Below are 27741 nucleotides of genomic sequence, written 5' to 3'. Positions count from 1 at the left end.
ACTGTGCTCTTTCTAATGAGAAAACCAAATCAGCACAGAAGTGAAGCTAAGGTGGAGGGTGGGGCCCAGTGGCCCTGGGGTGCAAGCCCCACCCCCCCAAAGCCTCATCCCTGGAGGAGTCCATGGCAACAGCCCAGAGCTCCAGGTCCCAAGAAGCCCGAAAGACAGCAGCAGGACACCCCTTCCTCGGCATTGTCAAGTGTGGCTTCTCCCTTACACTCGGGCATGTCACAGTCATCCTTCTCCACTGTTGACTAGATTTAAAATCAACTGAGAGAGTTGGAAAGCAGACCTCCAGATGTGTTTGTGAGGACATTTCCTGGCAGGATTCACTGAGGAGCAGGACTAGCCCTGGATGTGGGTGGACTACCCCATGGGCTAGGAACTCCAAAGGAATGACGGGGGCGGGAGGGGGGGAGGAGGGGGGGGAGATAGAGCCAGTCAGGAGGCAGCATCCCTTTGTTCCTGTCTACCAATAGCAGTCCCTCAGTCATACATACCCGCTGGATGATGTTCTGCCAAGTGACCATGGACCTAATTCTCTGACACCATTGGCTAAAATGACTCTTCCTCTCTTTTATGTTGTTCTCAGATATTCTGCAATGCAAACTCAACCAATATACACTTCATCGGTGCTATTGTCCATTCCTTCTGGTTGTGACTTGGTAGCTGGGTAGAAACGCCCGCTGTGCCAGTACTTGTACATACAATGAGATATGAATGGTGGGCGTGGGATGGAGTGCTTCACAGCGTGCGAAGTCCTGAATTTAATGCCTAGCACCACACATACACACACAGGGACGATATGTGAACACAAGCATGCTAAGTGTACATAAAAGAGTACATATATACTGAGGGCAGGTGTATGTGTGTATATGCATAAGTGTGCAAAGCACACTCACCCACACATTTACTGGGTGGGAATATAGGGTTTTGGATAAAAACACAGCAGGTTATCATATGCAAAAATTTGGTGTATGTGTGCAGAGACATATTGGAGTACACCACTGGAGCGTGTTCAGACGGGAGTGGGATGAGTGGGTAAATAGTGGATGGTGGTATGAACCATGGGATTGTCTGACTGTGGGTTGTCTGTGGGGGTATGTCTAAGGGTGAATGAATGTGTGCATGGGGAAGGTAACTGCAAAAGCATGTATGTATGGCATGCACACAGAAGTGCGTGTGTGTGTGTGTGTGCAGGTGGGCACGTGTGCAGGTAAGAATGTACCTGTATTGTATATGAGCAGGAAGGCACATAGAGATCACTATTTATGAACATGCTGTGCACCCATGTACTCATGTTTACCGGTGTGGCCAGATGGGAACATACTGGTTCACATGAAGCTGTGAAATGAGATTCTTCACAGAGTGTTGTCAGAGGAGGGAAGAGCAAGATGGGCACTGTCATCCGTACCATCGACTCCTACTGGGCAAAGTCTGCATAGCGCCAAACCTAGGTACCTGCCCTGGAGAGGTTGTACTAACCTCCTGAGAGTCCCTGATGTTGGATTCTACAGGGGGCCCCAATGTACGGTTGCATGGACTCTGTGGTTCCCAAGTTGAGAGCTTAGCTCTCTGACAGCTGTGGCTGGTCAGTGGTTTTCCTCCAAATGATTCATCCATTCCCACCCACAAAGCTCCCTCCCCTGGCAGGGCCTGTCCTAGATGCCACAAGAAAAGGAGGAAGTTGGGTCTTATCCTTCAATAGCTTACTCTGGGGGCACCCAGAAGATAAGCAATGACTACACATCAGTTGATAAGTGTCATGAAAAGAAGCGTGGGGCAGCTAAACACTGAACTGAACTCCTGGAACCCAGTGACAGAGATGGAAAAGTGATGAGGAGCGCGGTTAAGACCATAATGGTGAAAACCACAAAGACAGCTGACCGGATAAGGGGAGCTCTTGAATCCCAGACTGAGAGACCAACAGGGGATTGATCCAGACTCCATGACTGTAGTGCCAGTGAGGAGGCCAGAGAAATCACTGGGGCCTTGGGTAGTAGATCAGTGTTTACCATGGTTTATGAATGATCTTTGGGAGCCCATTCCAAATAGAGGGATGCTCTCTCAGCCTGGACACATGGGGAAGGGCCTAGGTCCTGCCCTGGATGAAATGACAGACTTTGGAGATTCCCCCCCAAGGAGGGCCTCACCCTCCCTGGGGGAATGATGTGGGGATGGGGTGGGGGGCTGGGAGGCCTGGTGGAGGGACAATGGAGGAAGGGTGGGAGAGGAAGCTGGGATTGACATGTGAGACATTCATGCTTTTAATTTAAATTTAAAACATTACAAAAAAAGAAACTTGGGGGGGTCTTGGCAAGGGGCTGAATCCAGGAAGACCTCCCGAAGGTGGTGGCCTCTGAGCCAGGTCTTGAAGTAATGAGGTAAAAGCAGGAGTTCCAGGAGAAACCATACAAGTGAAGACACAGGGGTGAGGCAAGGGCCTTGCAGGCAGGGACCAGAGAGAGGCTTTGGGACCCCAGCAGCGAACTGGGACGGGGCTGGCCTGCAGCTGGGCCAACCTAGAATTTTGGAGGACGGCTTCCAATACACATTTGAGGGGAAGACCATCCCTGGACTTTCTGCTGGCACCACCAAGCAGACCACTGAGCAGACATGCCCAGATGGTGCAGTAGGTCCTACCACCCACCCTGAAGCATCAGAGTCAGAGACAGGAGACCTGGTCAACAGGAAGAGCTTCCACTGTCTGGGCATGGTGCCATATCGCCGGCGGCCTCTCTGTGAGGCTGTAAACTCCTAAGACAGTGCCGAGCTCTGGCTTGGGTTTGGAGGCCTGCATGTCTTGTCCCCAGAGGGGTGACTTGGCAAAGCGGCTTCCTCATCTGTAAGCAGGGATCCAGTCCTGCTCATACTTGAAAACACATGTTCAGCAGTGGAGAGCTGAGCAGAGAACCACATGGCTTCTCATCCCTCTCTCCCAGGCTGCACACTCCACCCATTAGCAAATCCCGCTGGCTCAAATCCTAAGCTATGGATGGACTCCATCTTCCTATCCCTCCTTCACTTCCCTGCATTCCATCCCAGTGGCCTCCCTGGCTCCATTTCATCTCCCCACAAGCCATGCTCCCTCATAGTCAAGACAGCCTCTATGCTTGAATCAGGGCATCTCCCCTTTGTTCTCTGCTGAGGTCCCCACTACACCGAGTCCCAGGATCCCTACAGTGCCCCCCCAGGACCCTATGTCTTTACTCTTTTGCAACCATACCAGATTCTCTGATCACCCCAGAGCCTTGGCATGTGCCATTCCATGTGTCCATTGCTCATTCTACATACATGGCTTGCTCCTTCACATAGGCCTATCTGGGGCTTCCCCTGACACCTGCATGAAATGGTACTCTCCACACTTTGCTCGGATTGATTTTTCTCTGTACCACCTGCTACTTAACACACCACAGTTCATGTTCATAGCATACGTCATATTCTTCATGTTCCTCCTATTCTCTGCCTTGGACTGACTTGTATGTACTCTGAGGGCGGGGACTCAGTTTCATTCCTCAGGCTTAGAGTAGCCCCTGGCATTTGCTAAAAGTTATATTTTGGTTTGGATTCTCACCCTCCTCCCGATGAGAGTCCAGGCAGCACGCTAAGTCGCTGTAAAAACGAGGACGGTGTTGATATTAGGTTTATGCCACAGATGGAAGGGGCCAGCACGCTTAAGGAGCTCAGCACCGCACGCAGGAGAGAAGTGCTCAGTGCAGGCAGTGCAGGCAGTGACTCCCGTGTATCTTGGTGTTTAAAGCAGGAGAGAACAGATGACTATGCCCTTCAGCTGGAGGGGCTGCAGGGTCTCTCTGCCCTACCATACACAAAGCCACCGTGCAGAGCACACACAGGACAGTGGCTTGATGGGGAGCAGCTAGATCAGACAGAACCTGAAGGTGACAAAGCAATGCTTGTGGCCTGGCTGTGTTTGCTCAATGACTGGGGGGAAAACAACCACAAAAACTGCAAACATATGTGTACTGTGAATGCCCTTTGAACTGTAATGGACCTCTGGGGACCAGAAGTAGCTGAGAGAGGTTGAAGTCATTACTGTCACAGACACTGGAGTGATGCCTCAGCAGCCTAAGAGCCTTCTTCCCACCCGGAAGTGAGGGTGGAGGTTAGGGACCCATTGGCTGCCTCCCAGCTTCCAGTCCTGACTTGCTCTGAAGCAAGCACCATGCTGCCCGGCATGCCCTCCTCGGGCAATGGACAGACTAGATAGCCCATAAGACGACAGCTGTTGCTACATGGAGCCCTCAAGCCTGAGAGCTGGCACCACCCTATGCTGGTGCTTCTCTCAAGATGAGGGGGCGGGGGCTCCTGCTCAGGCTTCTACATTCCTGGGCTGCCACCGGTATGTGTGCATTCTCCTGGCCAGGCTAAAGGCTTTACTAAAAGCAACATCATGCCCCGTGGTTACCATGCGCCGAGCCAGCGGAAGACGGTCTCTGGGTGGGATTTCTCCCCCAGCTAAGCTGATGTGACTCACTGATTCCTTTCATAGAGCTTTTCCAGCTCAGCTATTAGTTCCTTAACCCCTCGCTGCCTCTGCAGGAAAGAACAGTGAGAACGGGATCCAGACTGCAGATGGGGAAACCAGGGCACAGAGCAGGGAAGTAGATGTGTGTGTCAGCCAGGAACTCGGGGATGAGTGCAGAGAGGGGGCCTGCCGCATGGTCTCCTGTGCCAAAGAAGAAGCCGGCCAGGGTGCAACAGCTGGAGAGACCTGTCAAAGCTGCCCCTTCAGAGGGAAAACTCAATGAGGTGGGGGAACCTACCTGTCCTTTCGAACCCAAAAGCACAGGATGGGCTAGGATATACAGGGCCATAGAGACACCTAGAGACCACCAATGCTGGACAGAGCAGGGCAGGCCTCAAGTATGGAGCCTCTGCAGGGAGCCAGCAGGACAGAACCATCACCACTGACTCCAGAGTGCCATGAGGACAGGGAGAACAAAAACATGGTCAAGTTCACAGAATGGTTGTGGGGTCTCATTTATCCTGTCTGCCCATCTTCACCATCCCTCACCAGACTGGCGAAGTCACAGGAATGGGGTCCTCCTAGTAATGCCTGGCCTGGAATGCAGAGCACTTGCTATACCACCATCATGGCAGCACCTGTGAGGTCACTATTACTGTGGAGTCTGAAGAGGAAGGGCGTGGATGGTGGAATCTACACACCAGTTCCAGGGCTGTTCAGCTGCCTCCATATCAGGCACTGATGTGAGCTTCCTGGGATGTTAGCATGTTGGGAGAGAGCTGTAGCACAGTCATGGTCAGGGGCCTGGAGGAGGGACGTTGTGGTAGGTGGGGAAAGATTTTACCAGTGCAACCTCATGGCTCCTAGTTCTTCTCTTTAAAGGAGGGTTTCATACCCATGTTATCCCCCTGGTCCACTAATGTAGATCAACCCACCCGCTGTGGGACAGGTCCCAGGAGGCCCCGTGTCATTGTCTCTACCCTCACATAGCCTGTTGGGCAGATAGGGATGGAAGAATGAAACACAAAAGCATAGATAGAAATGACCTGACGACAACACATCATTTGCTTATTTGGGTTTGGTTTTGCTTTCTCATTAGAATGCCAGTTCCATGAGAGCAGGGGATGTGCCTACCTTATCCACATTTACAGCTCCAGGTACCTGAAGCACACAGCAGCTGTTCAGTCCAAGGGCCCCTATCACATGCTCAAAAATACTGCATAAATATAATTGAAATTACCCTAATAAGGGCAGCACAGCAATCACTAAACAGACCATGGCTTGGGTTCTAGCTAGTTGTGAGTGGCTTGGAAAGAGCCCTGCTTGGCTTTTGGGAGCCTCAGTCTCCTCATCTATAGAATGGGTAAAATCTATACTTTTCACCACCCCTCCCAGGATCAGACAACTGTGCAAAGGAAGACATGCAACCTAAGCACCCATGAAGAATGGCTGTGTCCAACACTTGCTGTGTGAGGCTCCTTGTGCTTGGACACAGCACCCAGTGAGGCCAGGAGAAACAAGAATGGCAGAAAGCCATTTGGTATCGAGGCTGGGACCATGATATCACACCTTCTCATTTTGCACATGTCTGAAGCTTCCAAAAATGGAAGACTATGGGAAGACAACATGTGTTCTGTGCCAAGGACAGGTACACTGAGCATTCTCCTCCACCTTATGCTTCCATTTCTGGAAGATTTAGATGGTTTGCTTGGAGAATGGGCTCTGGCTGTATAGTCTTGATATGGCCATCACCTATTCTAGCCATTTCCCCCTGCAGCTGCTCACTCTCGCGTCCAATATCCTCCTACCGAAGCACCGCATGTCCTCAGCTACTAAACTAATCTGCAGCTTCGGAGCCCCAAATGGATGTGCCAGGAAATCCTGCTGGCACCGAGGACCACGCTGTACGTTTTCCACTTCTGCCTCTGCTGTTCCATTTCTTCCTGGACCAAAAGCTTGGCAAGCCACTCCAGGGAAGACTCATCCTGCCAGGGTTCCAGGAACCCCGAGTGAACAGGAGAACTGAACCAGCCATCGTAACAGATCCCTCTCCAGCATGTGGATGGAAGCTCATTTTGGAAACATCTGCTGTCCTCATCTCCTGGAGGATACACTGATCGATCAAACTATATGAGATCTCCCAGGAGAGCAGGGTGCTGGAAGCCCTGGTCATCAACCTCCCTACTTGTCAAGCGAAGCAAGGAGATGTCTAAAGCATGGTGGAGCTCAGGCTTTGAAGCCTGGGCTGATTGATCCTGGTGGCCATTCGATGCCGACACCTTGCTGAGCCATCATCCCCTCACTGGCCAAGTGTGTTAGATGATCAATCATCAATGGTGCATCCTCCAGGGTAGCTCTGAGACCCACTAGGATCACACACAGTAGCACGGAGCCCAGGATTATGATGACTATTTTTAGCATTTTCTCACAGAATTCAGGATCCTGTCAGAACTCTGGCTTTCACAGTGGAAATGCCCATCCCTGTTTTAAAAGTGTTGGCCTGTATCATAGGAGGCCTGGCATCTCTCTCCTGGGCCTGGCCTGACCTGACTTTGCATCCAGAGACCTGTGCTAAGCTCAGCCAGCCCTCTATCCCACTGCACAGGGAGCCACTCCCAGCTCCCTCCAGCTTTCCAGGGCTGGGAAGCCACAATTCCAGACACTGAGTCCAGAGGGAGACACCTAGAGTCAAGTTGGGTCCAGAGCTCATTGGCACTAACAAGGCAATTAGATCGAAGTGCTGGTTTCCTCTCAACCGGTCCATCCCCCAGGAGAAAGCTTCAGGGGAAAAGAGATCACTGAGTCACAGTGACATTATTTACTCATGGCCCTTGTCTTCTGAGTGCCCACTATGTGCAGCAGCCATGCTAGAATCATTGCTTTACAAAAATCCATTCAGCTTTATATATGAGCAAGTCAAACAGGATGAAACATTGGCTGCAGGATCGCTAACAGGTACCAGGGCATGCAAGTCAAAAAGCATAAAGCAAGTGACTGCATGATAGCTTACAGACACCAGGCATGCTTCAAGCACCATCTGAATTTACATTAATTGACTTATTCCCTGAGAAGGAGCTGTTAATGACATCCCTCCTTCTAGAGGAGAAAAAGGAGACCCAGAGAAGTTCAGCAAATTGTTCAAGTAGGTGGCAGGACCAGGCCTGACTCCCAGGGGGGTCTTGGCACTGTTGTGTGTACATGGTGAGGCTAATAGTCAGTGAGGCTGCAGAAGCAGATCTGAGAGCTAACACGCAATGCACACAGTCGCCAAACAAAGAAGTAATAAGTAGCCTCAGAGAGGAACAGATAAAATCATGGGAGAGGGCAGAGGAGTTAGCCCCTTGGAGCGGAAGTCGGGTACAGCAGGCCTGGAAGGATGAGGATTCTGGCAAGGGGAGGCGAGGAAGTACAGGAAAGGTCATTTCTGATGGAACAGCGGGAGCAAACAGAGAGAGATAAGAGGCTAGCTGGGGGCATGGATTTGTCCAGGAGCCAAACTGGGTTAGGTTGTATGTTAACAGACACTGCACAAATCAAAAGCCTCCCGTTCATGTGATGGGACCGCACTGAAACAGCTCGGTGGTCTCCCCGTGGTCTCAGGCTTCAATCTGCAGTGAAGAAGCCCATCACACAGCATATGGACATGTGTGCCTGTTGGAAAACATGTAGGAACTGAGGTCTGGCGGGGGATACCCAGACCATGATTCTACTTTTTCCCCCCCAAGAAATTTGGTTCAAGGGATCACCACTTTTGATCTGGGAAGTGATATGATGACACGGTCAGTGCTGTCCCCGCAGCCAGGAGTCTGAGTAGGTAAGGAGGGTCCTCTTCCATCAGCCCATGGTGACAAATAAGAAATAACCTGTCACACGCAGGCACTGCAAGCAGGGAGGTGGTGCATGTGGGATCCACTCAGCACTTTTAGACTCCCTTCCTTTCGCCCACTGTTCTCCATCTGTTGCAAAGGGCAAGGCGCAGGGAGGAACATTCCAGTGCTGGGGAATCCAGCGCTCACCAGCCCAGATGGGGCCTCTTGTTCGAGCCTCATCACTCCCCATGTATTGACATCTGTGAAGTCAAGAGGCTGCCAGTTCCACACTCAGTGGGCTTCAGAGAGACTCAATCAAAAGCTTTTGCTCACAGGAGCCTTCCCATAATCCTCCAGCGAGGCCTCAGGTGGCTCTTCTTACCCTATCAGTATGGACTGCACACTCCTAAGTCATTTATTCCTCCCACCAGAAGCTGTACTCAGAATTCTGGCTCCTTTACCACTTACTCCTGGGACAAGCTTTGGACTCAGTTTTCCTCATCTGTACATCATTGGTAAGAAGAGCCAAATGGCACACCGCTGGTAAATGGAATTGTGCAGACGAAGCACCAGGCCTGGGATGCAGTTAGCTACTTAATAAACATGGGTTCTCCTCCCTCCCCTTCTCAACGGACAGTTCCAATCAGGACTTCTTATGGACTGAGTGATTGCAAGCAAAAAGAAAGAAAGAAAAAAGAAAAAAATCAGTCCATGTATCCCCATGGGATGCGGGCAGGTATAATTAATAGCACAAAGCACCCAGTGAACACGGAGCCTTCAAGGAACCTTCCAAAACCCTCTGCATGTCAAACATCTTAGCTAGCCTCCCCTCCCCCCCTTTTTTCCTATGAAAGAGGAAGTGAGAACGGCTATAGGGCTTAGGAAAGCACAGAGGAGCTATCAGCGAGATATCTCTCTACCCGAGGGCCTCGGGTTCACTGGAGGGGGCCACTGCTCCTCAGAGCTGGGACCTCAGTTTCCCTCAGCCACCTCCTACTAGAGCAAAGGAGTCCATTCAAGTGCTCAGGGCCAGCCAGGGCCAGATGAGCATCCTGTAGTTGACTGTGAGGCTTGTCTGCTTCTTGATCAGAATAGCAGGGCTGGCCCCTACACAGTGCAAGAACCCACAGTGGTGACTTCACCGGAGTCTTTTTAGAATTTTCCTTTGGCATAATCTGTGTCAAGTGCAATCTTTAGAAACTTCCTCTCCTGCCTCCCGGAGGCAATAATTCACATGACCAGCTCCCTTCACCCAAGCAGTGATCTTGTGAAGCCCGGCAATCATGTGACACCTCCCAGGATGACAGTTCTGCCAGAGACAGCAGTCATTCCACCCAAAGCTGTCTTTTCTGAGCTGACATTTGGGATTCTTGCTCAAACAAATCCATTTTCCTAGAAGACTGGACAACTGCCTTCTACCTGCCTATCCGTGTATCCTACCTCCTCTTCTCTGCTGTAAACCCCACACCTCCAATAAGAGAGGCTGAGTCCAGCGGGGGCTGAAGTCCCCTCCCTTAGAAAGGACGTGACTGTGATCCTGAGCCCCCCTGGACTAAGAGTGCAGGCTGCTGGGAGGCTGCAGCTCAATGGCCATACACCATCCCTTCCTCACCGAGAATCTCATTCTCACCTCCGGAGACTTACACTATGAAGTTAACCTATGTCCCGCCACTGTTCCCACCTTTTCAGGCTGCTGATGCTGAGTGGATTGGAGCGGAAGGTCCATCTTGGCTATTCCACAGATTGTTTTTATAGGTGAGCGTGGGGAAGGGGAGGTTAGACACACTCTTAAGAAAGGTGCTGTCATTCTTCCCCGCCAGTGCCCAGGAAGGACAGGCTACTGGGTTGAACACTTGTTAATCACTAACCCTTTGCCAGGGACTGAACCATAAGGGCCTGGTCAGAAAGAGGTCTAGAGCAAGCGTTTAGACTTTAATCCGGGCTCAGCTTACTGTACTTCGGAGAGATGCCTGTGGGTTCCCAAGCCCCAGAGGATGGCAGGGCACGGCTGGAACTTTGGCAAGGCAGGAAGAAGCAGATCAGACCCCAGAGCCACTCATAGGAGAGAGGTGAAATCCATCAGTTGGCCCTGAAAGGACCCAGGGTGACTGAAAACTATGGGTGGGGAGGGGCACTTGGTGGGTTCCTGGGGATCAGGGGAAACTCCAGGGCAGTAGAGAGAGCTCCTGGCTGCCCCACCTCTTCCAGCTTGCCTGTTCTCTCTTCCCTGGGGCCGGCTCTCCCCCATCTTCTACACAGCTATCAGATCAGATGCTCTAGGCAAATGCACGCTGAGAGCATCTTACCTCCCTGCAAAGGCAAGGTGGCACAGCGATGCCTATGTCCATAACACCGATCCAAGAAGACACTAAATAAGGCCCCCTTCTCTCCCTCCCCAGCTATGCCGCACGCCTTCCTATCCTTTCAGGAGAGACCCAGGATTTTTTGCACAACCCCTTTAAGATGCAGGACTCCTGAACGGTGACCTCACTCCTTGGCCAACCGGCCCTCAGAGCCCTCCTGCGGGAGACAGCCAGGTGTTTGATGTAGACCAACAAAGAAGACAAGCTCAGAGCCACAGGTACATGCGGGAACTGCAGGAGCTCCTGGAAAGCTGCCTCAGGAGGGCAGGAGGGTAGCGGGAGGCAATCATCCAGGGAGAGGCTGTGCCACCACAGGTACATCCACCGTGTCTCCCAAGGGACTGTTGATTACCCAGGCCTCTCTTCCTCTCTCCCACACCTCCATACACTAACCGTGCTTGCTCTGGTACTAGAGGGAGAGCTCACTCTTCCCTCATCCCGACAACCCAGCAGCGCGGGAGGACCTCTGCCTCCCCCCCCCCACACACACACCCCAATCAAGTCTAGCAAGGGAGCTTTTGGGGAAGCCAGGCGCTCTACTGCCGATAGCAATTGCCAGCCTGCCTCCTCATTCGGTTTGGGCAAGGGGTACAGTAAACCAACTCATTCCTATGCCTTGCCGCTCAGTGCAGGGCTACACAGTCACAGTCCACAGGGCAGATCCGCATAAGGAGAGTTCTAGCCTGGCTTCTAGCCTGGGCTATGTGACCTTGGGCAAGTGGCTGACCCTCTCTGGGCCTCAATTCTGCATCTGGAACCCTGGTTACAGGCATCTGTCGACACGAGCTGAGCGGCAGTGTGCGGGGCCTGAGCCCACAGCTTGGGGAGGGTGGCAGTGAGAGCTGAGGGTGCTTACCTGACCGGAAACAGGACGCGGAGAACAGTAGGCAGAGCAGCAGCGGCCCTAGGCGGCCAGCGGCCGGGCCGGCGGGCTCCATGGGCCACGGCTGCAGAGCAAGGAGGGAGAGCGGCGGTGAGCGCGCTCGGCAGGCGGGCGGGCGGCGCGGGCGAACGACTAAGGCCCCTCCCCCTCCGCTGCCCCCCAGCGCCACCGCCCGGCGGGGTGATCTGACCCCCTCCTACAACGAGACGCCGAGCGGGGAGACTCCGGGAGCGTGACGCCGGGCCAGGCCGGCGGGAAAGGGGAGCGGACCCGAGGGAGCCAGGCGCTGAGCCAGAGGCTCGGGGGCGGGGGAGCGGATAGCGAGGGAGAGGGAGAGTGGGGGAGAGGAGGAGGGAGAGGGAGCGGGGACGGAGCACGAAGAGCGAGCGCGAGCAGGGATAGCTCGCAGAGCGAGTGCGGGCTGCGCTGAGCCGTCGCGAGGCCAGCGCGAGGGCGGCCCGGCCGAGCGCCCCCGCCCCGCGCCCGCACCTTCCCGCCTGCGCCCCAGTGCGCCCCGCGAGCTGCGCCGCCCGCCTCGCCTCTGCGCGAGCCCGCTCTGCCCGTGCGGGTCCCCGCCAGCCGCTCGGACCTGCGCCGCGGCGCGCAGGGCTGCCAGGCGGTGGAAGCACCGCTCCCGCTGCCCAGAGGCTGGCCGCGCAGCACTTTGCGCAAACTTGTTTTTCTGAGGTCGGCGCCGCGGGCTGGCTACTCCGTCCTCTTAAGGTGGACTGGGGAAGTGGCAGCCGATCGCCACTGGCCTCGGCCTCTCACCCTGGCCAGTCCTCGCCTCCAGTGGGCAAGAGGCTGCCCGCCCGCGGCGTGCTGGCCTAGGGTAGAGAATGGAGGAGGCGGGGAGGCTTGCTTTCTGCCCCTCCCAAAGAGGCCCTGTTCATGTGTCCCAAAGCAGAAGGTCGGCCTCCGGGTGGGTATGGGTCCTAGGGGCCCAAATCTTTCCAAGCTGGCCCGAGGTGAAGCAAAAGCAGGAAGTGAATGCAGGGGGAAGGGGGAGAGGAAGGAGAGAGTGATGATACAAAAATAGCGTGTGTGTAGGAAGGACTTCGGTGCCTCTTGGTAAAGACGCGCTGGGGGAGAGGAGTAGCAAGAAAACTGTGGCAGGGAAAGGGGAAGGGTAGGTTGGGCCTTAGGGAGGAGACTGACCAGAGGCCTTTTCATCAGGCAGAGTAGATTGAGGTTGGAGAGGGCACAGACAGAACTGTGCTGGGAGAGGCCTGGGCTGCAAAATAGTGACCCTAATGAGCAAGACCGAGAAAGGAGAGCTAATCCCTCAGGACAGAGCCTCTGGATGCAAAATGCACCCTAGCTCCAGTGTTTCCTTGAGGAATGAACTAGAAGCACTCAGATCAAGTGCTTGATCATCTGCAGAAGTCTGCGCACCAAGACAGGGAAGAGGAATCAAGACCCTCCACTAATTGGAGAGTTTGAGCTGAAGTAAGTTCAGAGATAGCCAATTTTGCTTCCCGTGATGGCAGTTGAGGGACATAATGAAGGAATGAAGCAAAGCAGGCCCTGCTGTCTGTCTCTTAAAGAGGATGTTGAGGCTCAGAGACCAGGAGGATGATTGCCTAAGGCCAGGCCTCCGGTAGAAAGTCCCTTATGCAATGGCACCCTCTGTCCTCTGCACCTCTGGCCAAGAGCCTTGTTCTGGTTTTTTGTTTTTGTTTTTGTTTTTTATTCCAGAGAGGCAAGTAGGGTGCAGCTGTTAGGCATAGGGACCAGCGTCCAAGGCTTAGATCCTTTCTTCCCATCTTAGAAGCTGCAGACTTGGAGAAAGACCTTGTTTCTGTGCCCTGGCTTCCCTTTAAGCAGCCAGGCCAACATGAGCAGCGACCCAGAACTGCCATTGGGAGGGTTACATGAGTTGATATTTGCACTGCATTTTAAGAAGAGCTCACCATGTACCAAGGGCAAGAACAGTGTTTGAAAAGTGTTTGGCAGCAGGTCCTTGAGGGACCACAGGGCAGCCCTAGCAGAAATATTGGTTGTATTTCTTTGGGCCTAGGGGATTATAACAAGAACCCACCCATAGTCTACTAGAAGATGCAGGTATGTGCAAGCCGAAAGAATGAACAGAGACGGTCTGGTAAGGAGTGTAGGTGCGCACACACACATGGGTGTTAGCTCATTTAGCTAAGGACAGCAGTGCATAAAGCCATGTTTCTAGAGAGTAGTCTGGAAGACCAAGAAAATTGATTCTGTGGATGAGAACCACTGTAGGTAGGATCAAGTAGAAACTACCATGTTTGATTTACATAGAATAGAGAGGGCTGGATGGAGAAGAGTGTGGAGTCAGGGGGCTAGGCGAGAAAGATAACCTGGGTCTAGCATCCGAGGCAGGCTAGTTCTTTAGATTATGTCTGGCAGATCCACGAAGGTGTCCAGTGAAGCCTTGTGAAAATTCTCCAAAATCTGCCTGGGGTAGGAGAGGGCAGAACCTACTGCTGGTGTCAGAGGTGGTGCCTCCTCCTGGTTCTGGGGCAGGCACACACTCCTAGACACAGAGCTGCCTGGGATTAGCCACTGTGGGATTAGGAAGAATAAGCATTGTACCACCTGCTACTTATATATTTAGCATCTTTGCAGAGGCACTCAGCAGAGCTTCCACACGCTCACATCCATGCGTGGGGGAGTTGACATTTGTCCACATAAAAGTCACTTGTGCTAACCCATCAGTTACTGTGAGTCCACTGGGATTTGTGCGCAAATGTGTAAACTAAATGGACAAGGTGCAGCCTGCCCAGGGTCACACAGATTATGATAGATAATTGATGTGAGCCAGCCATCATAGCAGCCGGTCTGGGGGCTTTAATTCGGATATTATTTGTCCATGCACTTACCATATGCATTAAGTGTCTACTATGTGCTTGACAGAGCACTGGGTGATAGAGATGTGGCAGCTGAGAGGAACAAACCAGGCAGATCTGTGCTCAAGGAGGGCACGGGTTAACCCGTAATGCGTCACATATCAGATGGGCGTCAGTACTCCAGGGAGTAGTACATAGAGAAGGACCAAGGGTACCCACGAAGAGAAGTGGTGCATTTCCGAAAGACAAGATGGGGAGTATGCGTGTCCTCTCACCGGCGCCCATCCCTTCCCTCTCTCCTGTCCGTTCCAAGGAATCCTCTTATACGAGGTTGTACTATAAAGATTTAATTACATTTCTCTCTCTCTCTCTCTCTCTCTCTCTCTCTCTCTCTCTCTCTCTGTCTCTCTCTCTGGCTTGTCTCTCTCTTTCTGTGTGTGTGTGTGTGTGTGTGTGTGTGTGTGTGTGTGTGTGTGTGTTGCAGGGTTGGGGGAGTTCTAGAGAGGAGACTTGAATGAGCAGGAGGAGGGGAAGAATCTGGGGACTTCAAAGCTAAAACACAAGTGATTTGACTTAAGCAACCAGGGTTTTTTTTTTTGAGCCTCAGTCTATGAAAAAGGACTAACAAAGACAACTTTAATGTGAGTGGCTACTAGTGGCTAGGATGTGAATGCGATCTCAGGAGGTTTTGGCCTCTGTAAGAGTGACAAGTGCCAGGTCCTAAGATCCATGTTCTTTCCTTGAGGCCCCAACCACCCCTTTGTGTTTCTAGATGAAAGGAGCAAGGCCAGACAGACACTGACTTGACCAGGGCCATTCTGTCAGGCACGCTGGGGCTTGCAGAGACTCAGAGCTGTTCACCCAGCCTTGCCCACGCTTGCTCTTGGTTCCCATAGCCCTGGGCTGGCATCAGCAGGCCAGGCCTGGCTGCCTTTGGGTGGGACCTGTTAGGAGGATCGAGCTGCCAACGACCTATTTTTTCAGGGCAAGAGGAGCCGTTTAGAGTTAGAGGCCTCAACTCTGAAGCCAGAACAATTAAAAATAAGTATCATACACCTCTGGGCAGCTTGGAGCATGGGCCAGCTGTGCTGGAGAGAAGCTGCTGAGCTGAACGGGCTGGGAGCCGGGACTGAGGTGATGGATTAGTTCCCATGTGCTTTCTGACCCTCAGGTGGGAGAGGCTGCTGACATGCCCATTTTGTAGCTGTAGAAATGGAGGTTCAGAGAGGTGTCCTGACTAACCTAGGACACACAGCTGTTAGGTACTCTCAATAATGATGATGATAATAATAATAATAATTGTTTAGCATCTACTATGCTTTGCAGTCTTGTTCTTGTGATATAGTCATGCCACACCTGGTAGAGGTGCTGGTAACTGCTTCATTTTACAGCAGAGAAAGGCAAAAGTTGAAACCACCCTTCTTCCAGGCCTCTCGAAGCGTGGTCTTGCCAGAAACCCCTGTTGGTCAGGCCACTCCTCCCCCAATCCCCCCTATCCTCAGCCCCATTTATTTTGCCTTTGCAGCCTGTGCTGTTGTGTGTCACTATTGTGAGTCTTATTGCATGCCATCCCCTCCCTCCAGGCTGGCTCAGCCCAGAGGCTCCGTGGTTGTCTCTGGGGAAAGATCCAAAGTTTAGCATGCTGCGATTAGCCACGGAGCAAGTCACCATCATGATCTCCTCACTTGTGTAGACTGAGGCAATGACAGGGCCCTACCCAAAACTTTTGTGTTTTGGTAAGGGTTAAATGAGTTCATATTACTATTGTTTTCCCTGGAACTGCAGCCTCAGGACTTAAAACACTAAACAGTATTATTAAATGTATAAAGCGATCTGCCCCAGCTCACCGAGTGAGGGATCACTAGAGCCCACATTCGAAGGCAGGTATCTCTCTTGACCAGCCTCTGCTTGGCAACACTTGACAACCACCTCTTCATCCAGAGCCCTCCATATCTGTGATTTTCCAGTGTGGGTGAACTTCAGATCCCCTAGAAAGATTGTTAAACATAGGTTCCAAAGCCCCACCCCAAATTCAGTAGGTGTCCGGGTAGAGTCTGAGAATCTGCAGTTTTAGCAAGGGCCCCAGGAAGCTGATGCAGCTGGTCTGGAGACCACACTGTGAGCTAAGATGGGAATGGTTTGTGAACCCAGCCCTAGCTTCCCTGTTGATGGTCACTTTGTTCTGGCCCTCTGGATCTGTCTCCTTGGGGGAAGGCTGAGGTCAGGACAGCACCTTCTCAGAGATGTAAACAGTGCTCCCAGGTGGGGTGGGGGGCTATAACAGATCATTTGCCAGCCCCCCAGGGAGCCATGTGGTAATTAATGCTCTCCCAGGAAAATAAGAGACTGAGCCACTCAGCAGACAAGCAAGCAGGCAGCTAGCTAGCCAGCCAGCTTGCCCTACCCTTCCGAAGCTCGTCAGGGGTGGGATGCACTGTCAGGCCTTAAACACTGTTCTCAGGCTCTGGGGATCTGGTATTACCCTGAGCCAGCCCAGCTGTGCTGAGCCGAGCCTTCCCCACAGCATGCTGAGGTAGAATGCTGATTATAAATATCAAAAGACCTGGGTTCCAGGGCTGAGTGCCTGGTTAAGACTGCTAATCAGAGCCAGTGTGTAGGAGCCCATGTCAGCCCAGCCCGGAAAGAGCCCAGCGTGTCTGACTCCTCACTGTGACTCTCTTACCTGGACACGACCCCCACTCCCCCTCACTCCCCCCTTACAATCTAATCCCCACTCCACAGGTGAGAAAACAGGCAGAATTTAAGGTGCTCCTCCAAGGCACCACAGGCAGGCTTTTGCTTTGCCCAGAGCTTGGGACACTCCACAGGACCCTCTCTGAGTCTCCTCACCACTGAGCCTATAGCTTAATAGTATACACGTCTTTCGTGGTCCCGGCACTGAGCCTGCTGTTAGGTCAGGACACACAGGCTCTGGTGAAATAAACAACAAATGTCACACAGCTTTAGCTCTATTGAAGGCTTGTATAGCTCAGGGGCTGAAAGACCTGGTTTGTTCCAGGGTCTGCCCACCGTAGCTGCGTGACCCAGGGTGGCTGTAAGCCACTTTGGAATCAGGATTCTTGGGTGTGGGGTTGGGGGAGGGAGGGAGGGAGGGAGGGCAAAATGTAGACCACTAAAATCCGTGAAGTGTGACAGGACACATCTACTTCAGCCCCTTCTCCAGGGGTATCTCAGGCACCTTGGGGTCCCTTTACACATCTCTTTTTCTTCCTCCCTACTCATAGCCCCATTAGCCAATCTTCTTGGTTCTCTCTTTATAAGTAACCAAAAACCACACTACCCACATCAGACCCTGCTCAGGCACCTGCCTTTCTCATATCCTCTCTGGCTCCTTTCTCCTTCTTCTTAACTCAAACCTCTCAGAAACCTTCCCTGTCAGTTTTGAAATGAAATCAGAAATTCTTAGGTAGCTCAAAAAGGCCTCACACAGGCTACGCCATGCCTCTGCATGACTGATTCACACAGGCCATGCCTCTGCATGCCTCACACAGGCTACACCATGCTCTGCATGCCTCACACCATTCCAGTCACAATCATCTTCTTAGTGCCCCTTGAATCTCCTCAGTGAGTCCCCCAGCATCAGGGCCTTTGCACTCACTGTTGGCTGTGGCAACCCTTTCTCATTTAGCTCCTTGTTTGTTCCAACTCTTCCTGCTCTACTCAAATGCAGTCTCCTCAAGAAAGTTGCCTCAGCCATGCTGTCTAAAACTGTGCTCTTGCTTTCCACCACCTCGTTCCTCTTTTTTTTTTTTTCTTGAATACACTAACATTTCCTGGTGGCTTATAAATGTTCCGTATTATGGGCTGAGATGACTCTGCCCTCACACTGGGGCTCCATGTAGACTCTTCCTTTATTCCCAAGTTCATGAGTTGAGCCTGAACATAGGAAGGCCTCGAGAAGTAGCTGATGCCAATGGAAAGAGTTGAGGAATAAGCAGGAAGCTCTCCCTGTAAGGGCACTGGCAGCTTCTCAGAGACACGGAGACTGCTCGGTCCTGAGGGCCTGGTTCAACCTGGCTTGTCTCAAGGAACAGGTGTTTTTGTCTGACAGACAGGGAGTCCAAGCCTCCCTCTGGTGTCATTCATGTTCTGTGGTTGGAGTATCGGTCCCTTCTCCAGGGCCTGCTTGAGCCTGAGGGAAAGACTGACAACATATACCACTTCCTTTGAGTCAGTTTCTCATGAGCTTCGGCGATGGCTTTTGAGGAACAACAGCCACACCAGGCCTATACAATGCCATTGCCCTTGGAGCAGAAAAATCTCCTCAAAATACCAGCAGGAGCCTTCACCACACTGGGTCAAGGCTGGGCTCTTCTGTGTCCACGTGCTCACTGAGCTAGCAGGACACAGGTGGAGACAGACTGCCCAGACACCCTACTGAGCTGGCATTAAAACCAGACCTTTTGGTACTATTCCCATCTCCACCTCTAGTTTCTACCAGGCTCTCCTCTCCTAATCTCCGGGCCCAACTGTCCTTCACACCTGAGATCCCCCCCCACTGCTGTGTTCAACAAGAAGAAAGAAGGCGGGCCTTAGCAGGACATGGGGGAAGGCTAAGCTGTTCTGATAAAGAGCATGCTACCTGTTGGGGAAATCCAGTTTCTTTTTTCTTTCTCAAGACAGGGTTTCTCTGTGTAGCCTTGGCTGTCCTAGAACTCGCTCTGTAGACCAGGCTGGCCTCCAACTCACAGAGGTCCTCTTGCCTCTGCTTCTGAGCACTGGGTTTAAAGGTGTGAGCCATTTTTACAGCTCTGAGAAATCCTAGGCCTGCCTGTGTTCCAGCGGCTTCTGAGTTTCTAGGGTCTGACTCAAATTGTCCCCCTCCCCACCACTGTGTCACACCCTGGAGTCTCCAAAGGGCCCAGTCAGGCAGAGCACATGGTAGTTGTAAAATAATGACCGGCGAATAAACACTTGCAGCTGAAAAGACTGGCGATGTTGCCGTCTGTTATCTAGAGGGCTTGTAGATGGTGCAGAGCAACTGTTCTCTCTGTCTCTCTGTCTCTCTGTCTCTCTATCTCTCTGTCTGTCTCTCTCTCTCTCTGTGTGTGTGTGTGTATGTGTGTGTGGTACTGGGTATGTAGCTGTGTCTCTGGACTTATTTATATGTGTTTGCCCCTGAGTGTAGACACATGCCTATTTGCAAATATCCAAATGTATTGGGCTTGTCTGTGTGTCTTTGCGTGTCACTGTGGGACGTGTGTCTGTATGTGGTTGCTTGCAGATGTTTGAGGACTATACACATGTATGGGTGCTGTCTGTGGTATCTGTGTCAGCATACCTGCCTCTCTGTGTTGTGTTTCTGCATGTCTGGGACATTCCGTGATGGATCTTGCTATGTGTACCTCTGCCTTCTTCCTCTCCTGGGCTCCCCTGGGGGAGCTGGAGTACTCCTGTAACTTAGAGTTACCTGGCTGCCAGAAAGAGGGTTCTGCACCCCCTCCCCTCCAGCTAAGGTGCTAATTACTGGGTTATATACAGATGGTTAATGTGTGCAGATGCCCAAACACAGAGATAGAGAGGTAGGGAGGGAGAGAGAGGGAGGAAAGGGGGGGGAGGGAGGGAGGAGGAAGGATTTAGAAGTAGAATAGGCTTGCTTGCCTTTGAGTGCTATGGGGTCAGGGTCTGTTCCTTAAGTATGGCTTTTACCAAGAGGAGGGGAAAGCTGTGATGTTTCCCTTTCCTTAATCGCCATAGAGTTTTAGTGCCACAGGGCTATAGAATGAATGCTAAGGCATTTTAGGGTCCTGGGATTGCAGCATCCTCAGCCAGTGTGCTTCTAGATTCCCAGAGCCACACTGAAGGACAGAACTCTTCTGGGGCTTGTGGCATCTTCAGCTACACCCTTCTCTTCCTTCTTGAGTCAGTCTTTCTTTGAATACAAGCATGGCCAGGGAGTGACTTTGAAAACTCATCAGACTCAGCCCCTGGCTCACACAGGGCTATAGAGCATTCCAGCTGGCTGGCACATTCCTGGGGCTGGCAAACTGGAGTCCATTCTCACTGAATATGGCTTCTCACCTGAACGGTCTGCAGACTCATATTCATAGACTCTGCTTCCAGCCAACACGAGAGTGCCTGTGATCCCAGAATATGTTTGCAGTGGTTTAGCTGCTGCAGGTGTATAGACAATAAAGGGATAGGTATCCTTCCATAGTGGAGGTTGAGTAACACAACCTGAGGGTTGATGGCCAGCTAAGCAGGCAGACACATTCACCAGAACATCCAATGGGGGAGGCTCCCTCCCTCCCTTCCTCCTTCCCGCCCTCCCTCTATTTCTCTCTCTCCCTCTCCCTCTCCCTCTCCCTCTCTCTCTCTTCATTTATTAAAAGACAGTTTCACATAGCTTAGGCTAACTTCAAACTCATCATATAGCCAAGAATGATCTTGAACTTTTAATTCTCCTGCCTCCATCTCTCAGGAGCTGAGCTTATAGGTGTACATCACTACGCCAGCTTTTATGTGTTGCTGGAGGTAGACCCCAGGGCCTTTTGCATGCTGGGCAAATAGTCTACAAAGTGAGCCTCATCTCAAGACTGACCTTCCTTCCTTCCTTCCTTCCTTCCTTCCTTCCTCCTTCTTCCTTCCCTTTCTCCCTCCTTCCCTCCCTCCCTTCCTTCCTGTTTCTTCTAATGGCAGCTAAAAGAACCAGACTGTGCCCTTCCCAGGGATCTTAGGAATCATCCTGAGATCAGTCACTTCTGGCCTTTGAAATCCCCAGGACTCCCCCGAGTTCTTTCGCAGGTGTCCCGTTGGCTCTCATTGCTAGTCTCCACCATCATGTCCAGTCCTTCCTTTGCATGGATCCTTTGCTACCTTTACATGCTGCAAACCCTTATTCGTTGGTGGAGTGAAAGCTCCCAGTGAATTCTAAGTGCCATCAGAGAAAGAGTTTAACATACTTAATTTGTAATTTCCCAGAGTTTTCAGCATTTACAACACAGGAGGCATTGAATAAATGTTTGTTGAATGACTGTGTCCATTAAATCCTCTTCATTTCTCCATTGCAGTCCCAGTCCCATAAGCCCTTGCAGGTGTTTTCCCAGGTCACACTGTCCCTAGGAGCATGTGTGGGTGGGAATCTTGGCAGGCATGAAAACCACGTAGCTGACACTGGACAGATGAATCTTCCTACCTGTGGCATCCCGTTGGGGCCGCCCCACACGCCTTTGTCTGGTAAGGTCACTCAGAGTCTGACACTCAGGAAATGCAGGCAGTTTCCAGCAGCTCAGCATGGTGACTTGTAGTCCCCTGTTGATCTCAACTGTGAGTGCCAGGCCAACCCGTTGGCAGCATCTGCTTCAGAGTCTAACTTGCAATTGCACATTCCCAGGTTCTCACTGCTTAATATTTAATGAGCAGACAGCTGGCCTTTGCTGGAAGCCATTTAAGAACCTGATTACCTTTTATTTGAACTTGGCTTTAAGTGAGGCCTGGACTGCTTTGAGATTACACATAAAGCCGGTATCCTAAGTCTGGCGCCAGCATAGACCTGGACCATTAGGTGCTGGTAGAGGACTGCCTACAGGCTTTTAGCTCTTGGGTGACCTTACAGGCCAGAGGGTGTTGGGGCAGCTCCAGACGGCCCCACCTCTCCTCTTGTGCCACAGGTCCATTTGGGCAGGGAGGAGGAAAGAGGAAAAGTGCTAACAGGACCTTCCCTGACTCATATCCTAGCTGGATAAGGGGGAAAGGGGGATTCCGCCTGGGCCGTTTCCCAACAGGAAAGGTGGTCCTATCCTGTACAGCTTGGCCACCAGTAGTCAGAGCTAGTTTATGTAGATATATCAATGCCATGGAGTTGGGTTCAGGTTGCCATGCCAGTTTACCTTGGCATGGGGATGCAGATTCTTCTACAGAAGAGCATGAGGCAACAGTAGCGCCCGCCCCTTGATGGCCAAGCCACCCTCCCCCACACCCGCAAGGCCTGGGGATGCTGAGGCCAACTCTGAAGCCTAAACTCTGCAGAATTGTTAGGTCAAGATGGAGAGAGTCCAGATGACCTGTGCAGTGTTGGGAAGGTTCAGGAAGCAAGAACATCAGTCTCTGCTATTGTCCCCCAGGGGTCCACAGGGTCAGGAAACAGACTGCTGAGTCTGTTCTCAGCGGATGTGGGGAGAGGTGCTGTTGGAATTCACCCCTGGGAACACAGCCTCCCTGAGACCAGGGAGAACTTCACAGGGTCGGGAGGCTCGGTTTCTGGTTCTTGCTCTCTCCTAACAAGCCCATTAGTCTTGGGAGAGTCCCTGCCCCATACACTGCACGTGTCAGGCAGCCTCACGGCCCAGCCCTCTCCAGCAAACGCTTCTGTTCTCCACTCCTAGGTCAACTGGTCCAACAGATCTCAGAATCTGTGTCATGGTGGATCCTACAAATGCCACTCGTGGTGAACTGCAGGCTTGGTGTCTTTACTGGACTGTGTCTATAAACATCACCATGTCCAGGAATGGATGATACTCACCAAGCATGTTCTATACATAAGCTGCATGCTAGGTAAGCAATTGACCATACACATGTCCTTCGATCCCCACCATCCTAGCCCTGCCTTTCTCCTTGTTCTGGCATCATTCCCAGATGCAGGTGGTGCCTTTGGGATGCTGCCCTGCTCCATCACCATTCCCACCGCCCCCTGAACCACCACCTCCATCCACCACCCCAGCTTCTTCTTAGCTCTTCTGCCTCTATCCTGACCCCTCCAACCCATCCTTTACCGGCAGCCAGGATGGCTTAGAACCACTTTAAATTAAGCTCAGATTCCACACACAATGCAGCTTCAGAGGGCACTCCATTCTCAACTGTATGTTATAATCTTCTATTCCTAATGTACTTCAGCCACACGGGCCTTCTCCTCCTCAGATGAGCCTGTGGAGGCCAACCTAGGGCCTTCCCATGACTACTGTGGGTCCCTTGAACCTCTGTTCCCATGTCACAGTGTTATTCTGTAAAACACCCCTACCTGGCACCCAGCTTCTTGCCTGGCTCCAAATTTTACAGTTCCTGTCACCTTCTGGTACATTTATTTATTTATTCGTGTACCAACCCCCATGTAAACTTCCCTTAGAATGGAACTTTAGGTCGCAGTGTTTGCTCTTGGATCCCCAGGACCTAGAAAGTGCCTGGCACGTTGCAGGGAATGTATGGAGTCTTTTAAAGGACTGTGAATGTGGCCTAGGAATAGATGATATGGTAGCATTATCCCAATTTACAGAAAGTCTGGCAAAGCGAAGTGCAATTTACCACCTCAGAAAGGATGAAGTCAGCTCCAGCCCTTGTCTCTGTGGCTCGGCGCCCAAACTGTGATTCATCTCTTTGTATCACCCTCACCAAAGCCGAGGTAACATCATGGAAGAGGGAGCAGAAGGATTACAAAAACTGGAGGATGGCAAGGAGTTCAGCAAAATGCTATCTTCTGGATATAACACAGCTACTGCAATCCTGAGCACACAGCTCTGGTTACCACCCCAAGATCTGCACACAACAAGGAAGGAGAGTAGGAGGGGAACCAGTTAGGAAGAGAAAGGGGGTCAGCAGGGGCAGCTGGGGTAAAGAGGGTGAGTATGATCATGACACATTACATATAGGTATATAATTGTACAAATTATATATACATATATATCCATAAATTAAAATTCTACTAGTTAATTAATTTTAAAAACCTCCATCGGGGACATGCTGGCACTGGCACATGTGGTCCCTGGGATGTACATCTTGGGTCTCTGTCCAGGGGCTGGGCCTGGAGTCTAGGATGGGGCCCCCCATCAGCGACACCTCTCTGTCCCATGGCAGCTCCCCTTTGTCATCATCAGCTCCTATGGAGGATATGGGCTTCTGAAAGCCCTGGGCCACTCCCAGAGACAGTCTTTGTCAATGAAGTAACAAGGCACTTTACCCATTATCTGATAGTGTATCTTTTGTAGCCAGGCTAGCTCTGCAGCTCTGATATTGCAAACTAGTCCCAGGCCCCTCCTCCAGGTTCCATCAAGGGTGGGGCCCCCTCCATCCTCTCACCTCCCACTTCCTCATCTTCCTCATGTACCCCACCAGTTCTGCAGAATTGCTGCTGCTGGACAGTGAAGGGGGAGGGCAGTCAGAGGTACTCTGTAGCATAAAGATGGGTAAGGAGTGGCCCCAGATCTTACACAGAGGTGTACACGGAACACTCAGCATCCACAGGACTGAGGTCCACAGAGTGCAACCATTGGCATATTCAATTGCCACATGGTTACATGCAATTTTGACACCCCCCTGTCAGAGGCAGAGGTGAGAGGTACCTGCCTGTAGGCAACCTTCAAGTGGGCATATAGGGCCCTGAACATGTACCTGGTAGGTTATGGTATCAATCACCCAGAGAGTGGGCACATCTCCCCTGACTGTGATTCTTAGAGGCCAGCAGGGCTGGCAGCCCTCCCCACCACTTACCTCTCAAAGGTGCAGATAGGCGAGAAAATGGGCATGATGGTGATAGACGATGAGGCTACCTGGTAGGGGCCAAAGCTGGTACTGGGACCTGCCAGAAGGCCACTGTGTTGTCCCTAGCCTTAAAGATCCTGCTTGACTTCTCCAGAGACCTCTCACTTCTAGCAGGACTTGCTCCAAGCCCAGACTCAGCACACCTACCTACTAGCTCCCCCTGCCAGATACTCTTGCTTGTTTCCAAGATTTCCCCAAACCTCTCTGCCCACTTTCTTCTGGGAAGGCCCTGTTCATTCTGCCTCAGCAGTGCCTCTTACTGTCACTGCTCAGTTGGGTCCGGCCAGCCTCTGGGACCTGGATCTCTGCCTTCAGTCTCTGCTCCAGTGCAGTCAGGCTGTACCCCATGTAGTTTTCCTGGGGACAAGACTGTGTCCTCCACACTTCAAGGGCTCCTCCGATGTCTTTGGGGGTGCAAATTAGCCCTTCACCCTCCACGTCACCAAGATCTGCACTGAATCTATGTGACTGTCACGTGGCGTTTCTGGGAACATAACTGCATCTTTGTATAGCTACTCTCTTTGCAGAGAATGCCATTCTCACCACACCTGCTCAGCTCTTACCTGTCTGCGAGACCAATGCTCCGGGGCCTCACCTACAGAAGATTTTCATCCTCTCCCTTTCCTTCCCTCCTTCCTTTCTTTTAGGTTTATTTATTTAATTTTATGTATACGAACGAGTGTTTTGCCTGTATGTATGTGTTTGGTGCCCACAGAGGCCAGAGGAGTGCCTTGAAGCCCCCGGAACTAGAGTTAAAAATGGTTGTGAGCTACAGTGTGGATGCTGTGAACCAAACCCAGGTCCTCTGCTGGCGTCATCCCCCAAGCTCCATCGGGTTCTTTTCTATTGTCTAGGAACCCCTTGTGCCTCCCCAGCCATAGAGCACCTTCCTTGGGGGCATGCCCTCTTGAATGTCAACAATGTTTTTTTCCCACTAGACTATGGGATCTTTTTCCACTAGACTATGGGATTCAGGATGAAGTGATAGGACAGACAGTAAGTGGCTCTGGGACCTGCCTCCACCTAGGTCTGTAGCCTGGCTCTGCCATCTTCTAGCGGAGACACCCCATGAAGCTGTTCTCATCCGCTAAATGGAGAAAGAACAGTGTCATCTCCCGTGAGGAGTTGTAGTGAGAATTCAGTGAGTGTGAAAACCTCAGAGAAATCGTAGCACACAGAACATGCTGACTAAGTACATTTTCATCACTGCCTCCGGATCCCACGTGGACAGCCCCAACAAAGCACCTGTTTACTAGACAAATGAAAAGTTAGTTCTGCTGTGTCACAACTGTCTCTAGGTGATTCCCAAACTCAGGCATGTTGCAGAACCATCGAGGACCATGAAAAACAAAGGCAGACTAACTGTGATGGTCAATGCTGATTGCCAACTGGACAGGATCTAGAATCACCTAGGAGACAAACATCTGTGTGTGTGGGGGGGTGTTTCCCCGAGTGGATTATTGAGATGAGGAGAATCATTCCAACCGTGGGCAGCACCATGCTACCTGCTAGAGTTCCAAAGTGAGTAAAAAAAAAAAACACAGCTGTATTCCAACTTCATCTCTCTATGTGTCCTAACTGTGGATACAATGTGGCAGGTCACCTCATGCTTCTGCCACCACCATTTCCCTGCTTTGGAAGATGGAAGATTGTAGCCAAAAGAACCATCCGTTTCCTTAAGATGCTTTTGTCAAAGCAACAAAAAAGTAACTAACATATAAGCCAAGTCCCTTAATTAGGATAGACCCCGGCTGAGACTTTTAGAAAGCTTTTGGTGCCATATTGGATACAGATGCTCTACCACTGGGTTTAGAGCACTGCTATGGGTGATAAGTGGATCTTTGCCATAGCAATCTGAGCCCTGAGGAGCCTATCCGAGGAACCCCTACAGATGATGACTTGGGTGTGGCCTGAGAATGGAGAATTCTCTACCAGTCAGAGGGTGCAGGCAGTTCCCTTTGCCTGGATTTGTCTTCTCCGGGTTGCTTTCAGTGAGGGCTTTATTTTGCGCTGATGGAGTCTAGCTCTTGTTTGGGGTCAGCACCTGCATACAAATGCCAAGAGCAGTGGCCTGCTCTGGCTCTCTGTCCTTGCCAAGCTCTGGGCTGTGAGTTCTCAGTGGGTTGTGGAAATCCTGGGACTCCTATGAGGCTAGGACCACCATGCCCGTCCAGCAGGAAGCAGCCTTCCTGGGGTCCCTTTGAGAGTGAGTGTCCCCATGAGAGAGTGGCTTCTGGAAGGACTTCAGGGAACTTGGGAGCTACTGGGACAATTGGAGGCTGTTTGGGGGGAGGGAAGCTGGCAGAGACCTGGCACTAGGCTTTGAGCCCCTGCAAGACTTTGCCAAGGCTAGGCCTGGTTTCCCATTGCCTGTCAGCTCCAGGGTGCTAGAGAAAAAGGCCCATGGAATCTAGTGCCTTTCTCCAGAGTCTTCTGTATAGGAGGAAGGCTGTGTGCAGCCTGTTTGTATAGTTGTGAAGCACAGGCCTTGCTGTCTGACTGACTGGGGAGCAGGTATGCTTAGAACCAACTTGGCCACCAGATGGCTAGAGAGACAGGGCTCCCCTTCTGAGCTGCCAAGGGTATGCATAGGCCATGGAAGCACAGAGGTCTGGCATGAGCTTCTTTGGGCTTGCTAACTCCGGGTGGCCTTAGTCAAGTGCCTTGGCTGGGAAACAACAGTGAATGAAACAAAGCCTCCCCCTTCTGCTGCAAGAGGCTGGGAGTGGGAGCTGGTGGCCGTGAAGAGAGAAAAACACAGGCTGAGTGGCATCCAGGGTGGTGGCAAAGGAGCAGTTTCTGCCAGGGTGCCAAGGAGGTCTCTAGGCAGAGCTGCGGGGAGGACAGGCTTCCAGGCCGAGGCAGCGGCATGTACAACTTGTGAGCA

The 27741-nt window shown here is 51.8% G+C and overlaps 1 protein-coding gene and 1 long non-coding RNA gene across 5 annotated transcripts in view; one reads left to right on the top strand and one right to left on the bottom strand.

Moving 5' to 3' along the window:
* The window catches only part of Sirpa (signal regulatory protein alpha), a 41496-nt gene extending 29165 nt beyond the window's left edge, over positions 1–12331 (bottom strand). Inside the window, exons 1-2 of one of the 4 annotated variants that reach the window (XM_013112341.3) lie at positions 12313–12331; positions 11515–11605 (exon numbers count right to left, since the gene is read on the bottom strand). In XM_013112341.3, the coding sequence (XP_012967795.1) occupies positions 11515–11596 (82 nt within the window). In that variant the 5' untranslated portion in view covers positions 11597–11605; positions 12313–12331. The other 3 variants (XM_013112342.3, XM_040746277.1, XM_013112343.3) reach the window with 3 other exon arrangements.
* The window catches only part of LOC106021033, a 42737-nt gene continuing 24543 nt past the window's right edge, over positions 9548–27741 (top strand). The window contains exons 1-3 of the long non-coding RNA XR_001196391.3: positions 9548–10050; positions 10695–10876; positions 22709–22877. This is a non-coding gene — a long non-coding RNA (uncharacterized LOC106021033). The remainder of the gene's footprint in view (positions 10051–10694; positions 10877–22708; positions 22878–27741) is intronic.

Source organism: Mesocricetus auratus, unplaced genomic scaffold, assembly GCF_017639785.1.
Source record: "Mesocricetus auratus isolate SY011 unplaced genomic scaffold, BCM_Maur_2.0 Super-Scaffold_100004, whole genome shotgun sequence".
In the NCBI taxonomy this organism is placed as follows: domain Eukaryota; kingdom Metazoa; phylum Chordata; class Mammalia; order Rodentia; family Cricetidae; genus Mesocricetus; species Mesocricetus auratus.
The sequence above is the reverse complement of the archived record's forward strand: the minus strand, read 5'-3'. Positions and strand labels throughout refer to the sequence as shown.